The 16,668-nt window shown below is 33.1% G+C and overlaps 1 protein-coding gene across 6 annotated transcripts in view; it reads right to left on the bottom strand.

The window, feature by feature from the left end:
* Atf7ip (activating transcription factor 7 interacting protein) overlaps nt 1–16,668 on the bottom strand; it is a 109,024-nt gene that overhangs the window by 77,570 nt on the left and 14,786 nt on the right. For 2 of the 6 annotated variants that reach the window (XM_010638414.3, XM_010638413.3), the window contains exon 1: nt 9,682–9,943. The exons of 1 other annotated variant lie outside the window; for it this stretch is intronic. In XM_010638414.3, the coding sequence (XP_010636716.1) occupies nt 9,682–9,698 (17 nt within the window). In that variant the 5' untranslated portion in view covers nt 9,699–9,943. Of the gene's footprint in view, nt 1–1,471; nt 1,583–9,681; nt 9,945–16,668 lie in introns of those variants that run through there. 3 more of the 6 variants (XM_010638412.3, XM_010638415.3, XM_010638419.3) reach the window with 3 other exon arrangements.

Genomic DNA, 16,668 nt, shown 5'->3' with positions numbered 1-16,668 from the left:
ATTCAATAAATTCCTCTACCTTCATTTAATAACTCTCTTCTACATAAAAATCAGTCCATCTCAATGTACCCAGCCCAACACTGTCCCAAACAAATGGCTCTAGTGGAAAAAGTTTATCAACATTTTCAGATGTATGATGTCCTTCACACCAAGATAAATCATGACCTTCTACCCTCAAACACATTAATCAGAACTGTTATCTTTCTAGTACCATCATTTTGTCAATCCCAGTGAAACTGTTTACTGAGATGAAACCCACAGAAATATATAAAATCATTTTATTTAAAAGACTATATATTAAAATAATTTTAAAATTCAGGTAAAACTGTCAAAAAGTAATAGGTCATATCCCTCAAATACGAGTGTGATATCTGTCAGGCCAGGTTTCCAATTTTTAAATACACAACCATGTAGTAAATGAGTGACCAGTCAGCTTTCAAAAGCTAAAACTAACACTTAACGGTTGCAAAAAACAAAAAGTCAGTTGTTTAATTCCTACAGAAAAAAGCAAAGAGCAGAGATTTGCCTAATATAAATCCTTTCTCCCATTTAACTAACCTATCACTTTTCATTTGTCCTACATATACCCATTCACTGAAAATATTTTATTTTTTCTCTCCAGCATACTGATATTACTGAACACTCCTATTTGCATTTCTTTATAAACATATAACTTTATATCTTTACAGTTATAATATATTCATTTTATAGTTTTTAATTTAATGGGATTTTATTTTTGTTTACAGCACTCTAGGCACACAAAAAATAAATGCCAGTGCACCCTTCACTCAGCATAAAAAGTAAAATATCAAGATTCAACAGAATTTCTAATTAATACATTCATTTTAATTGCAGACTTTTAATTTACTTCTTTAAAAGTGTGAAATTTTTAAATATAGGAAAAACAAATAGATATAGGTGAACTAGAAAACTTGACTATATTTGTATAAAGACATACTATCTAATGTATGTCAATGAACCAAATGTACCACATAAACAATCTAATTTGTAATGGTGAATTCAAAGTGGTAAATTTAAACTAAAACTTCAAGTTAAGTAAGGTTACAAAATGTCATCTGTCTGCATGTACCAAATGGTGTCAGTGCAAGTAAAATTATAGTAACAGACTATAATAAAAAGATCAAAAACTGATTTTTATGAACCATGAACATATTGTACACATGAGTAATATTCATATATGAAACCCACTGTTAGTTGATTTCAATTCAAATGTGAGGAAATTGTAAAAAGGTGAAAATAACATCTTTTAAAACACCAAATCCAAACATGGCACTCAAACTCTCTTGAATATTAACATTAATTAATCTTGTTATTACAAGAACTAAAAACAAACCAAAAAAAAAAAAAAAAAAAAAAAAAAAAAAAAAAAAAAAAAAAGCCTTTTCCAATGTGAAAGATATAAAGCCTGAAGGGGTGAGGAGGTGTTACAAAAAGGACCTGAATATCTTACCTGTGGGAAGCTTGATACTGTGAAAAGGACTTCCTCTTCTGTAAACCACTGCTATTTAGTTCATCTGTATGTACATTAAAAACTAATGCAGACTTCTAGGTCAGCCTTCTTGAGACTAAATTTCTTGTTTGATTCATATTCATAAAAAAAAATCAGGAATACAGTAGGTTGGCCACATATCAAAATTCCTTTCAAACAGTGGTTCACATCTGTTGTGTAGTTTGTGCAGCAAACATTCCATTAACCACAAAAGCCAAAAAACGTAATTCAATGTGTCAATGAAGCTCAGAGAATACACAAAGTGTATCTTCAAAATGATTGTTTCAAGTGAAAATGCCTAGAATCAGAATTCTTTGTACTGCTTTCTATGCTGTCAACTATTGGGTCTGCAGCAACTGTGTGCAGTTAAGTACCTCCCCCATATTACCCAATAGTATCAACAAGCATAAATCCATGAAAGCAGAGCTAAAACCTTAAAAGGCTTATGCCTTCTCATTATTCCACATGTTCACTGTCAACTGTGCAGGTCTTACTACTGTTATTCTAATACATCAACTCAGTTCTTTCAGTCCAAAAGGCTGAATTCTTATACATTCCAAACAGAAAATCCATGACACGTATTATTTGCCACCCTAGTACAGCCAGACTGCAGTTACAGCTAGCTGGCGCCAGTAAGAACAATTTACATAAAGCAATCCTCACTTCAAGACCAAACTATAGGGCAGTACTGCTGAGAAAACCCACCCCATTTGTTCCCCCAACAGGCACTGACTGGTTCTAGAATATATCTAGCTGTCTATTCACTAATATAGTTCAAATCCAGATAGTAAAAGAAAACTTAGAATTCTTACATAATTGAAATTCTACTCCCACTACACAAGAAATACTTTAATACCCAGAGATATTAAAAAGCCTTAGCTTACCTGTAGCATAGACTAATTACATGAAACTTAATGGTTACTATTTTTACTAATCATTAAAGTATAAATTATAATTCATACTACCTAAAAGCTATACTCACTCCACAGCTACTTTTCAAATATTATTAACTAATCAATTAAATAGTAAATATTATTAAATAGACTTGCTCTTAGAACCACATGGTCTTTAACAAATAAGACTTATGCATCTTTAGGTACCACTAAACACATTTATCACTAATTAATACCACTAAATCATGGTTTTAGTATAAAAACTCAGACATGTTAAATTATAAATATCTTCACAAGAACATATTTTGTTAATGCCACATTCCTTTTGAAACTACATCGTTGATGCTGTTTTTCTTCAGATCTGACTGGGCAAGAATTGAGCCATTACCTATGGATGTAATTTACTTAAAATTTTCTTCTTTTCTTCTTTTTAACTTTATTACCTATTAATAAATATTTCCCCATCTTCGCTATTTTTTCCACTTATTGGATTAAAAAGGATATGTTAAATTTCACTTCCAAGTAATCCAGAAACTTTTTTATTGCCACATCTAAAACCATACTAAATTGACAACATATTAAAAATGCTAACCAAGGGTTATCCAAAATAGTTATATTTTTTAAATCTTATTTTTAGCTATCTTAAAATATACTTAAGAAACCCCTATTGCATAATAAAGATGAGGCTCTAAATAGTAAAAATTCTTATACATTTCTAGCACATAAACATAAATGTTACCTATGTAATCAATGGTAGAAAATGATCGATTTCCTCAAACAACTATATTCTTTTCTTAGGATGTAGGCAGCAGCAGATGACAGAGACAAATATGGTATAATGTAATTCACATGGTATAAATCATACAGTTAATACTGGTGGGAGAAAGTGTCCTAGGTGAAAGAGATTTCTAAGTACCATATATTGATTATAAAATCTCAGAGTTGGGAAAGAGGCCTTAAAATGATCTAGATATTGTATTCCTTCCTGGTTTTAATTATTTTAGATGCTTCCTTCTTACTTGTATGTGCATCCAAATTTGAATAAAGGTACTTGAAAAATCAGAGGAGGTAAAGTAATTTACTCCAAAATACAATACAATGTAAAAATCAACCATTTAAGTATTATTTTCAAAGTCAAATAATCACCTGAAAGTAAATTGTCAATCAAAAGAAGCTCAACATAAGAGGCTGTGGAAGGAGTCAAAAGTTAGATTCCAGCCTGGGCAAGTTAGCTCAAGACTTTGTCTCAAAACATAAAAAGGGTTAGGTATATAGCTCAGTGCAAAGGCCCTGGGTTCATTTTCCAGTATCACAATTTTTTTTTAAATGCCAAAACTAGAAGTTGTGAATCTAGCTCACTGCTTCTCAAACCATAACAGTAAAAGCAAGTCCACCAGAGATGAGTGTTTTTACAAAATGAAAATGAATTGCATGAAAAATGAAATAAAAAGGCAAAATATGAGCCTCAATTTTATTTTTTGATTTCTGGATACTCTAAATTGCAGCTTTTATGTCATGGAAGACAAGGAATAAAGAGTTCTTGGACCGACCACAGACCACACTTTAATAGTATTCATGCAGCTTTACAATCCCTCATTATTTGTAATCTCTCATTACTCCCCCGCACCACCACACACACATTGCTTGTGTCTCCATTCCTCCCACAAATATAAACTCCATGAGGGCAGAGACCTTGTACACCAAGCAAGCTTCAAAACAGTGTCTGGCAAACAACAGATTCATAACAAATATTTGTTAAACTTATTGAATCATTTGATTGACTCATAATCCATTTTTTTCTTACTCTGCCATGCAATCTTAGCACAAGTGAAATTTCTTCTTTTGTTCCTTTTGGGTTCTTTAAGGTCTTCACTTTGAGATTCTAAAAACCTTGTTCTCTATAATTTTTACTGTAAATCAGCCAGACTGCCAACACCCCCCACAACCAAAACGTTTTTCTAAAGTACCCAGTAGTCTAGATTTCTTCCCAATTCCATTATTCCTGAAAGTGATAGAAAAGGGGAAAAAAAGTCTACAGGAAAAAATCTAAAGGGAATCTTGTGAGAAATAAGCAAACATGATTTACTTCACACTTATCTTGTGCCACACACCGCACTAGGTGCTATATATGTTATCCTCATTTAAATCGGAATATCAATGCAATGTGGTACACATTATCGCCATATTAAAAATAAGAAAAATTAAAGTTCTTTAAATAAGTAACTTGCCTCATCCCACAAAAATAATACTGGCTTTATCTAGTCCAACCACCTTTCATTCAAGGAATGGCACAAAAGGTTTCCTAATTTACCGAAAACTACAATAGCATTACCAGAGCAGCAATAATCTTTCCTGACTTCTATACTAATGCTTTCCACTATGCACTCTATGGTATTTCTATTTCCAACAAGGGAGAGCATCACTCAGAGACTTTCAAAGGTAGCTGCAACCTGGCTTACTTGAGAAAGAAAGACAAACACCCTCAGGCAGATGCAAAAGCCTCAGATAGCTCTCTAGTGTTAACCTCCCTCTTTCAGTTCAGCCAAATAGATTCACCAGTCACTTAAGGCTGTTTTGGCTATTTCCGTACTCACAGGTTAATGACCAGTAACAAAAATGTTACAAATCACCAACAAAGAAAACTTGTGAAAGTTTATCAATGATTTTTTAAAAAAACTATCACTTACTTGAATAAAAGTTATCCTTTCTCCCAACTCTTCTCTTTTGGAACTGAGTAGCAGTTTTAAGCAGGTGTGTCCATGTTTCCTGTGCAAGTTAAATCGCTTCTTCAAATGTTCATTAAAGCTTTATTTGAAAGCTATTTCCCAAAAAGGAATTCTTTGAGCATTTCTTTGGAGTTACCAACCTCAGGGTGTTATATTTAAGAAGCTGGCTTTTTATAATCCCAGCACTCTGGGTAACTGAGGAATAGGAGGACAAGTTTGAAGACAGACTGGGTACCTTAGCAACTTACCAAAACCCTGTCTTAAATTTTTTAAAAAGCGGGTGGGAGCTGGGGACTTGGGATGTAGCTCAGTGTGAAGATCCAGATTTCAGTCGCCCATTACACTCCACACACAAACACACACACAGACACACATTCTCAGGGAAAAGGCAAAATTCAAATTCAGGTGAGACTAAGATTATAAACTACCATGTTTCATGTATCAAAGTAGTCTTCACATAATTGTGATAGTTAAATTAATAATTTTAAATAAATGTGAATTCTCAAAAAATAAGTTTATAATGGCCTCTTACATTATCTAGTTAAGAAAAATTTCTGTTGGAAAACATCTGCAGTTAAAAACACTTTAGGAAATGTCCTCATTATTTTAAAAGCTAAAACATGCTCAATCAAGTTGACCAAAAATCTTTCATACAATTTATTTCATTTACCTGTTCTATAAATTGAATATCTGGAATATAATTTCACTTCACCATTAAAAGTATCTAGTTGGTAAGCAATACTGTCTTTAACAAAGTAGCAGTATTTACAGAAGAGAATGATCATCATATTAAAAGACCTCAAGGCACTTATGCAAGGAACATTTAAAAAATCTCTTCTCTTTGAATGTCCTTTTGCCTGATGTCAATCAGCCCCTTTGGTACTCTAACATGAAAATTAACACAGAATCTGGCCAAGAATTTAGCTCAGTGGTTCTGCCACCTGCCTCACAAGCCCAAGGTTCTGAGTTCAATCCCCAGTACCAAAAAAAAAATAAATAAATAAATAAGAGTCAAAGGTTACCAATGGTGCCACTCCTTCCAATAATAAACTGATTTTACATATGCTAAGTCTCTCCTACCAAGTAGAGTAGGCTAAATTTTACTTATGCTTACTTTCTTCTGGATTAGAAGCTATGTTTTAAATATTTAAAGCTGCTAATACTTCATTAAATAAGTAGGATGGGATTTTTAAAAGAAACTGTCCACAGGGACCAGGCAAGTAATGAAAATCAGTAAAGAGGACCAAATGTGAGCAAGAGTAAGCCCTGTCTGAAAGACACAGCATGTATTATTCAATGTAGGCTATTGTTCTCAAGGAGAAATGCAGACCCAGCATTGCCCAATCTTCTGTTTTTCAAAAGGTAAGACATCTAGATTTTTGTATGAAATCTGACAACAAATGTAAACAGCTAGAGAAATGGGGCAATGGCTAAAAGATACAAATACGGCTTGTGCCTGCCAGTTTGTGGCCACTGAAAGAAAATTTCACCATTCTTAAGAAGCTCATTTGTACTGAAAAGAAGAAACTAACCCCTGATTCAAATAACCTATTTAGATAAGTTATATTTTCTCACAGTGTATTTGGAAGACTTGCCAGATTAGAACCAGAACATTTCTCCTATATCTCTAATTATATTAATGCCGACATTCTATATTGTCTTTACCTAAGAAATACGTGTAATTAACTAACTATACATAGGAAATGATTAGCACCCACACTACCACTGATATGAATATATAACATTACCAAGTGGATATAGTTATGCTACTTAGAACTTCTTGCTTTTGAGCATCAATTATGAGGAATTACCATGTTTTTTACTGATCTAGACACACATGACAAAGTATATGACAATTGAGAAGCAATAAAATGAAAAGCATTCAAATTACTGGAAAAATTAGAATGACCTATATTTATAGGATATTTCACAGTACTATCAGGAAACATTATATAAAATGATTATCAGCATATGCCTGCAAAAACGGAACTTTTTCCCCATTTTATAGATGAGGAAACAAGAATCAGAAAATGGAATGAGCTGGTCAGTATCAGAAGGTGGCCGAAACAGTATGCAAATTCAGGACTGGGCCCTCAGTTAATCCAGTTCCATCACACCAACATTTCCCTGAGAAATATGCTAATAAAACAGTTTATGAAAAGAGTAAAGAGATGAGGAAGATAAAAAGAAGTAACAATATAAAACTCTGATTTGAATTCAAGGCCTAGTTTTTTTCAACTTCCAGATATGCCTTCTATTACCCAGAAGAATAAGGTAACCTGTAATTGGCAGAGAAAAATCTAAACTGTTACCGACTCCAAAATAATAATTCTGGTTAAGTCTAGTTTATGTTTACAGTTGCAAAAATGTGCACACCAATGAAGGAATAACCAGACTGTTTATTGTTTCCCCACGTACAAACAATAATCTAACAAAAGGTAAAGGTAAATTTTATAGTTAGCAATTGAAGGCCAAAAAATTATATCACTAAAATATCCCTTGATCCCAATCTGAAAATCAATATAATTGCTAGTCAGTTTTTCCTCAATATTAAAGAATTCCAAACAAATCGATGGCTCACAATATATGTATTTTTAAATACATATACTTTAAATACAAGAATTTCTTCTCCCTCCACCCTTGCCTATAAGAAAGTGAGCTATTTACAAGAAAAACATGAAAAATAAAGTGATTTAAGGTCACGGCACATTAACTTCTCTATGTCATACTATGGAACAAAATCTCATTGAAAGGAGTGATGGACAAAATCCCCCACATTTAGTGTTTTTTTCTTTTTTCTTTTTCAGGGGCAAGTTCACATGCTTCTGGATGGTTTACATAAATTAATACTCAAATTATGAAAATTCTCCATGTTCCACTAGATTAAGTGAGGAAAAACTATTTTATTTTTTTAAAAAACCTAAGAACAAGTAAAAACACAAGTTTATAACAAAGCAGCAATTTTAAACTACTAATTATAAATTATAGATCATATGGTTTACCTTCATCAAAATAAAAAAAGAACATGAAGAAGATACAGTTTAGAATAATTTTCAAACTGAATTCGACAGTGCCTTAAAGGCTGCAGTTATATAACAAAACTAAATCTACACAATAACATAATTATATATGTGACCTCATTTTAAGGTTTTCTTAATCATAACCTAATTGTTTTCATTTTATTAAATATACTTATGAAAAACAAAAGCTATAAATTTACCCTATAAAGTAAGTATACAACAGTAAAACACCAGATACCCTTTCGAGGAGGTTCTCTAAAAATTTAACACAAAAAGTTGCTGTTTCTAGAATGTCACTCTATTCACAATGTTAAGAACTTACTGTTCTATGTCATCTTGGTCAGGGATATAGTCATAATACTTTACCCACTGACAATACCATAGGAGTATAGTATACCATTAGAAAAACATTTAATAAGTACTGCGATTTAAATATGGCTTAAAGCAAAACACAGTTCTGCCTTCTGAAATACTATGTGAATAAGAACTTCATTCTCGCCGGGGCGTGGTGATGCACGCCTGTAATCCCAGCACTCAGGAGGCTGAGGCAGGGGGATCGCTGTGAGTTTGAGACCAGTCTGGGCTACAGTGAGTTCCAGGTCAGTCTCAACTACACAGTGAGACCCTATCTCAAAAAAACCTAAAAAGAACTTCATTCTTCCAACTTTCTAGGTAACCACAGACTTACAGTATCTCAATAAATGTTACTACATCATAATGCTAAGAAAGATTTTGAAACTTTTGAAGCTAAATTTACAAAATCATTGTTGTATTACTTTTAAATATACATAATATCACCACTTAGTTAAATAAAATAATTGATTATTTAGTCCAACTCTATTGGCATCAGAATACACTGAATATTTAAAAAGGGGGTTATGTAGGCCTAGATATGAATTTATTTCTAAATTCAAAATCTGAATCTGTATGCCAACTTAAGCAATTTGAAGAAAAAAAATGAAGCATCATTAAAAAAATGTGAAAGGTGGATACTGGAAGGAGTCTGTATGATGAGAAAAAATTATAACCCAAATAACTCAAAGGATTAAAAAAAAGGACAAAACAGTATTAAAATTTCTTCTAAGAGTAATACACAGTATTACCATTCTTTCTAGAAAGCCACAAAATACCTCATAACACATAAGAGAAACCATACTTTGTGTATAAAACATGGGTTTTTATGACTTTTAAAAGAAATTATTCAGATAATTTAATTTTTGAATTTCTACAAATAAATATCAAACAAATATATTCAACACAAAAGGAAGATTAAGTTAATTAGGGCTAGAAAAGCACTATCAGAGTGATCAAATGTTCTGGCAATGACAGAACATAAAATGGTGAGAAATTACAGGAATTTAACCTTTGACCTCACCATCCAGGGTATGTTTCCACAATATAGGATTGCAGGTTCTAGCAAGCATTTCAACTTTTTTAGCAAGCAAGCTCTAAGTCTGCTTTCCTATATAAAACCAGTTATGTTCAAATATTTTAATTAAAATACTAAAAGATAAAAAGTAATTGGTTCTTACCTCTGGTCCTGATGCATGTGACAAGTCTCACTGGCATACTTGCTGCCTAAACAGCTACAAAGACTAGGCTAGCAGCCATTTTGAGACAGCTGCACAGTCTCAGTTGCACAAAAATGTAATTAAGATGGCTGCAATGTGCACTCAAGAACTCTCACAGTGAAAACTCTGCTATGTATCAAACAAAGCCCCTCCCACTATGTCAGCCTGCAGGAAACTGAACACAGACAACAGCTAATGCATATACTGCAACAAACAATGCAGCTACTCAGAACACAATAAAAGAACACACAAGGCAGCAAGCCAGTTTTGTAACATAATGCCTGTGAATCCCGACTTGCAATACAGACTTTGAGCACATCCAGATCCCAATTTGAAATCCATGCCACATATTAGCAGTTACAGAGATAGAGCCAAATCACACAGAGCAAACATCAGGGAATTCGCCTGAAAGCAAGCCTCCATTTCAGTCCAGAAAGGGGGGAAAAAAAAAGACAAACCCTGCTCAAGGCCTTTTTTTTTTTTAACCTTTTATACTATTTTTACCATGAAGACAACTTTGATTTCATAATTTCTAGAAAATTAAGTTGCTTAAATCCTGATAATAATTTGATCAAATTAATTTCAATTCACATCATGCTAATTAAAATTTTACCCACAGAATGAATCTAAGAGCTCAACTCTATGAGAATTGTTAAAGCTTACAATCAAATTATTGAGTCTTGACAATATCTCTAGAACTAAGACAGATGATAACTAATTTATACTAAATATAAAGTTTTTTTCTCTGTCGTTGTGCAGATGGTCATAAATACATCCCCAGGTAAGTCAGTGGTCCCAGGGCACATTTTATTTCATGCCCTGACAGAGACATACACCACCCCACCACCCCCCGCCAGCAAACCCACAACGTTTGACTGCTAGTGAAAATCAAATAAAGAATGTAGGCGACTCTGGGGGGAAAAAAAATAAGGTCAAAAGGTAAAAAACAAAAACAAACCAGTCTGAAAGTGCACATGTTACGAAGAAAGTTTGAGAGAGTATCCCCTTCTTCATGGCAGTAAAAAGCCACCAAGAAAAGCCCCCAAAAAGAACCTGTTTGGTTTCAATTCACATCAGCTTTAGAATCCATGTTTTCTTTTCTTCTTCCTTGGTCTACTTTCCTAAAATTTAGCAATTTTTTGTTATTTCTATCTATCACTAAATGTAAGTATTTATTAAAATTCATGAAGGGTTGTGGTGATGTTGGTAGAAATATAGTAATTAAATGGAAACTAACCCCATGAAATGATAAACCTTTGAACTGAAGGAGGAGCACAAGAGTTATTCTATTTGTTTATGTTTGAATTTTTTCTGTAATAAGTTTTTAATTTCTGAGCATTAAAAAGGCCATTATTCATTTTCCATGAGGCAAACTAGATAGCTGTATTATATAAAAAAAAAGTTATACTTGATCCAAGCCATAATAATTCTTCAAAAACATAACTGAAATTCTGAGGGTGGCTCAAGGAAAATCTATCCATTAAAAACAAAATAGCAGTGAACTGGGAAAGTCAAGGACAGATAAAAATTACTGTAGCATTGGGATATAAGTTTATTGTGGAAGGGATTTACAAATATTTAGAGCTACCTGATGAGGAAGATAAGTCTATTTCACTAAACTATCTCAATTAATTTGCACACCGCCACAAGTTTTATTACCAATTTGTGACAGGACAAACAGGTTCAGAGAGTAATGTTACAAAACTGATGAAATCTGAAACATAAATGCAGACTATACTCAGACCCACCCCACAGATCTTTATTCCCACTTCATACAGTCATTGTTTCCTTGTCTGATGGAAACAGTTGGGAAAGGAAAGTTGTAGACTATTATTCAGACAACTGGTACAAATAAATGCCAAACTTTAACTCCTATCCCAAAGAAACTATTATAGTTCACCTCATAAATCCTATTTATGACTCCACCTAAACTATTTTAACACTGACAACTTCTTACTCTTTCTTTTTACTATGGCCATCCCCCAAACCAGGTAAAATTGTTCTCACAAAATCATTTATTCATATCATCACTGCACTTACCACATTTCATTACTTATGGCTTTGTATTAGTAATCTTTTATAGGAACAAAATTCACAATTTTTCATTCTCTTCTGCAGCATGTAACTATCATTTGCCTAATACATGTTTAATTGAAATTCACATCCACTGTTTTGTTTCTACCACAAAAATCTCAAAAATGTCCATACCCCTAAGAACCTTTATTTTTAGGATCTCTACATATTCTTATCTTCTAGGAAAAAATCACCTTAGTGTTAGCTAAAAGTCTCTGCACTAGAAAATCAAAGGTTGTAAAAATACCTTTTATGGAGTACTTTCCAGTTTTTAGTGTTTTTATAGGCACTGCACAAGAGATATTATGTACATAGAACAGTTAAATGGAAGTACCAGGCCCAGGGACACAGTTTAGTGGTAGAGCACTTGCCTAATATGTGAGCCCTGGTTCAATCCCCAGTAAAATAAATTACATAAATAAATAAATAAATAAAATGAGTACCATATAAAAACAGGTAAATAACTGCAGAGATCTCTAATCGCTTTTTTCCATATTGCCAAACTTTTATTCTTCACGTAGGAAAATAGGAGACTATTTGACTATTTTCTGGAGGCATCTGAGCAGCATGAGGCACAAGACCTAAGGTCTTGTGGAGAGCTTCCCAAATATGACCCACCCAGATTATCCTATAGGAAAGTTCAAAATTGCCGAATTTAAATATTCCAGTCAACTTTTTAATCTTCCACATCACATTATGAAGTCAACCAAGGAAAAAGAGGGCAATTGAGAAATGTTTCTAACATGGAAGGCAGACACCAAAACCACCACCAAAAAATGCACATAAAGTAACAGACTGTGCCAAAAAGGAAAAAAACTACCAAAAAAATATATAAACAGAAAAATGCACCCTTTACTACTACAACTACTTGAGTTCTAGAATACTATATAGGCAAGAAATGAAAAACAGAAATTGATAGAATATAAGAAAAATAAAAAACAATACAACTAGATGATAAAGTTGAAGAAATTTACATGAACAAAAAGACAAAGTTGAAAGCAGAAAAAAACTAGAATGACAAAATGGAGAAACATTATCAACGAGATCGTTTCAGAAAAATGTCCAGGGCTGGGGTTGTGGCTCAGTAGTAGAATACCTACTTGGCATGTACAAGGCCCTCAGTTTGATGGTCCCCAGCACTGCACACAAGATAAGAAAATGAAAGGGAGGAAGGGAAAGAAAAAGAAATATTCCCAAAATGTATGAGCAAAAATTGTCAGACAAAAGAGCCCAATGAATGCCAACAAACAATAATAAACAGATTCATACTAAGATGTGCAACAATGAAAATTTAGAACACTGGAGACTATTAAGTTTCTACATGCTTCTACTGAGGAACAGAAATAGAATAAGAATAATGATAGCTTTCTCAGCAGAAGTAATAAAAGAAAAAATGTGTCTCAGTTTTTAGGAGGCTTTCAAATTCAAAAAGAAAATCATTTCAAGCTAATGTTCTATACCCAGCCAAACTATCGATCAAGCAAAAAACTATGTAATGAAACATTTCAAACAAACATTGTATTTAAATATGTATATATTCCATATAGTCTTTTTTGGAAAGCTACCACATCACATGGTCCACTCCCCTCAAAGAATAAAACAACAAAAATCACCACATAGGCAAAAAGGATCCTATAAGTGAGGGAAATTCCCATGACTCTTTACAACCAGAATAAAATTCTAAGAATGATTATTTGCATACAAATGCAGAGAACAAACAGGCAGGCCCAGACCCATGAGACAAAAGAAATAAGATCCTTGCTATTATAGGGGAAGGGGGAAATCTTCTAAATAAATAATTTTAAAATCCTTACTATAGATCTATAACAAAAGAACTTGAGATGTAACTCAGTGATAAGAACATTTACGTAGCACATGAAAGTCCCAGAAGGGAAGGAAAAAAAAAAAAGAAACTATACCAAATCATCATAACATACTATATTACATGGATGCTGGTAACACCCTCATGAATAAACTCTGTTGTAACTGTATCAAGGGAATGGGTCAAGATATTCATGATTCTTTTAAGTGCAGAGCAGACAGTTCATTCTGTATAAGTAGTTTACCTAATCCAAGATTAGCAAAATAAATATTTACCAAGTACTAAGTGAAATGATTTAATTGTGGTTAATATTTTATATTTAAATGCTCATAAAGAGAAAAGCATTCTTTATCACTTTCACAATTTAAAATATTTGTATAAATACTAATTTAAGCAACACACTGATCCAACATCCTGAAAATTCAGAAGAAAAAGAGCCTACAAAATATTTATTTATTTATTTATTTATTTATTTTCGGAGGCAGTGTCTCACTATGTAGTTCAGGCTGGCCTTAAATTCACTAGGGAGTCCAGACTGGTCTCAAACTCACAGCACTCCTCTTGCTTTAGCCTGCTGAGTACTGGGATTACAGGCATGTGCTACCAGGCCTGGCCAGATCTTTTTTCTTCTTAAAGGCCACCCAACTCTTATTTTGAAAGATATTAATATAAGTAGTAAGGAATGAAGTACTAGAAATACTTTAAGAATAGTGCTAATAGCTACACCTTGAGATCATAATGTTAAGTGAAATAAATTTGATATACAAGCTTAAATATCATGTGGTTTCTCTTATTTAAGAAACCCAAAGTACAAATAAAAAGCAAAACAAGACAGATAATAAGAAACAGGGAGACTGATTTTTGTCAAAGGGAAAGGTACTAGATGGAAAAACGAGGATAAGAAAAGTGGGAAATGAGATGAAAAAAGACTTAATATGTGTCCCGTATATGTACCAACTAACCACAATGAATGTTATCATTATATACTATACTGCAAATATGTACTAATAAAAATAATAAAAAACTTTTTTAAAAGAATAGTTCTACAGAAAAATATCGAATATAGTAATTGGCCTTGCGTAGAAATTGCTTAGAACAATGGTTAAACATTGTATAAAGCTTCATAATTCATTTTTTACATCAGTTTACATAGTTTTGGTAAAAATCTGCTTTCCTGCCTATGAATATAAAATTGTATAAATCCAATTTGTAAAGATAACCACACGAGAAATTTGATGTTTAAAAACAAATCTCTTTTAATGAGATAGGACAAGGAATAAGGACTCCATCTCAATTGTGGAAGAATGCCTACTAAATCTTCACAGGAAATCAACGTAAGTCTTCTACAGTTAGTGGATTTCAAGCTTTAAAGAGAAGCTTAACAGGTGAAGAACATTAATAAATGTTAGGATCAAACAAACTATGATATTCTATCATTGCAGTTACTGCTGATGAAAATGTTCCTAGTTATATAGGTAAGCTGATAAATAACACTTTTTAAAACATCCAGACAGAAGTTAATTCTATAGGTTAATATTTCTTTAGACCTATATAAATTACTTAATGATCAAATCAAACATCAAAATTAAGATACAGAACCAGAAAAGTCACTAAACAAACTTATACAGCCAAACCCGTCCCATAAGGAAGGATCTTCATTACAAATAAGAGATGTGGAAGAAACTTTGTTTTGGTTCAATTTTCATTTTTTTGAAAGGGGGGTGCTATATCCCTATGTTGATGAAGCTGGCTCAAACTTCTGGGCTCAGCCTTCACATCCTCTTGCCTCAGCCTCCTAAATAGACTGGACTGCAAGTCATGTGATACTATGCCTGACGTACCTCAATTAAGCATGTTTAGCAAACTCAGTAGCGGGAAGGGGTGAAAACAGGAAATATATTGTCCCCTAACTTTTAAATAGGGTTGAAGGGGTAATCTCGTGTGGATATAGTGCCCAAAATAAATAACTTCATTCCTAACTGTGGCAGCCAAGACTGCCTAAAAAATATGGTATGTCTTGTAGGTATAATCAACATGTATGTTGAGAAAAGAGGACTACACAGCTGTTTGTTTTTTTTCACCATGAAGTTTAGTATAAATGTAATGATTTTAGTAATCTTGTGGAGTGTTTTCCATTTAAATACTCCTTTGTTTCCTTTTTAATTTAACAAGTCTTTTAAAACTGGACTCCTTCACAAAATTCTGCAAATAAAATACTGCTCTAAATGCTTATATTCTTTACTACAGAGGGGTACTATAAAATCTATTTTCCTAAATTACTTCTTAAATATCTTTAAATTCCAACTCTAGAAATCAAGAATGTTATTTTCTATAAATCTGCTAACACTGCATGGATCCCTGCAAATAGTTGTCCCTTAATAAATACTAATGAGTGCCTAACTGATCCGCCAACTGAATGAAGCTAAAGAAGAATGTATCAAGCACAAATGCTAAGCATGTTATATATGTAATTTCATTTAACCCTCATAACAACATCCCATTTTAAAGATAAGGAATACAGTATTATTGGGAGACACTAATTACCCACATTCCAAAGCAAGACCAAACCAATGTTCCTTCCAATTCACTGTATCACTAACTTGTTTTATCTAAATCCTCCGTCTTTTCTTTTCTTCAAACTTTTTTTTTTTTAATTTTGAGACAGGGTCCCACCATGTAGTCCAAGCTGGCCTCAAACTCACACAGTGATCCTCCTGCCTCAGCTTCCCAAGTGCTGGGATTACAGGTGTGTGCCACTATACCAGCTTTTTTCCAATTTTTCTATCACTTAACTCTGGTGGAGGAAGGAAAATTATACAACCTTATGACACAAAATACATCTTTCCAACTTTTCCTGGGGTTCTTATTAATTTGTAAATGTGCCAGGCATGGTGGCGCATGTCTGTAATCCCAGCACTTGGGAGGCTGAGGCCAGAGGATTGCTGTGAGTTTGAGACCAGCCTGGGCTACACAGTAAGTTCCAGGTCAGTCTCAACTACAAAGTGAGACCCTGTCTCAAAAAGCCAAAAAAAAAAAAAAAAAAATTGGAAAAC

The sequence above is a fragment of the Fukomys damarensis genome, unplaced genomic scaffold (assembly GCF_012274545.1).
Source record: "Fukomys damarensis isolate Sample0158 unplaced genomic scaffold, DMR_v1.0_HiC HiC_scaffold_19, whole genome shotgun sequence".
Taxonomy (NCBI): Eukaryota; Metazoa; Chordata; class Mammalia; order Rodentia; family Bathyergidae; genus Fukomys; species Fukomys damarensis.
The sequence above is the reverse complement of the archived record's forward strand: the minus strand, read 5'-3'. Positions and strand labels throughout refer to the sequence as shown.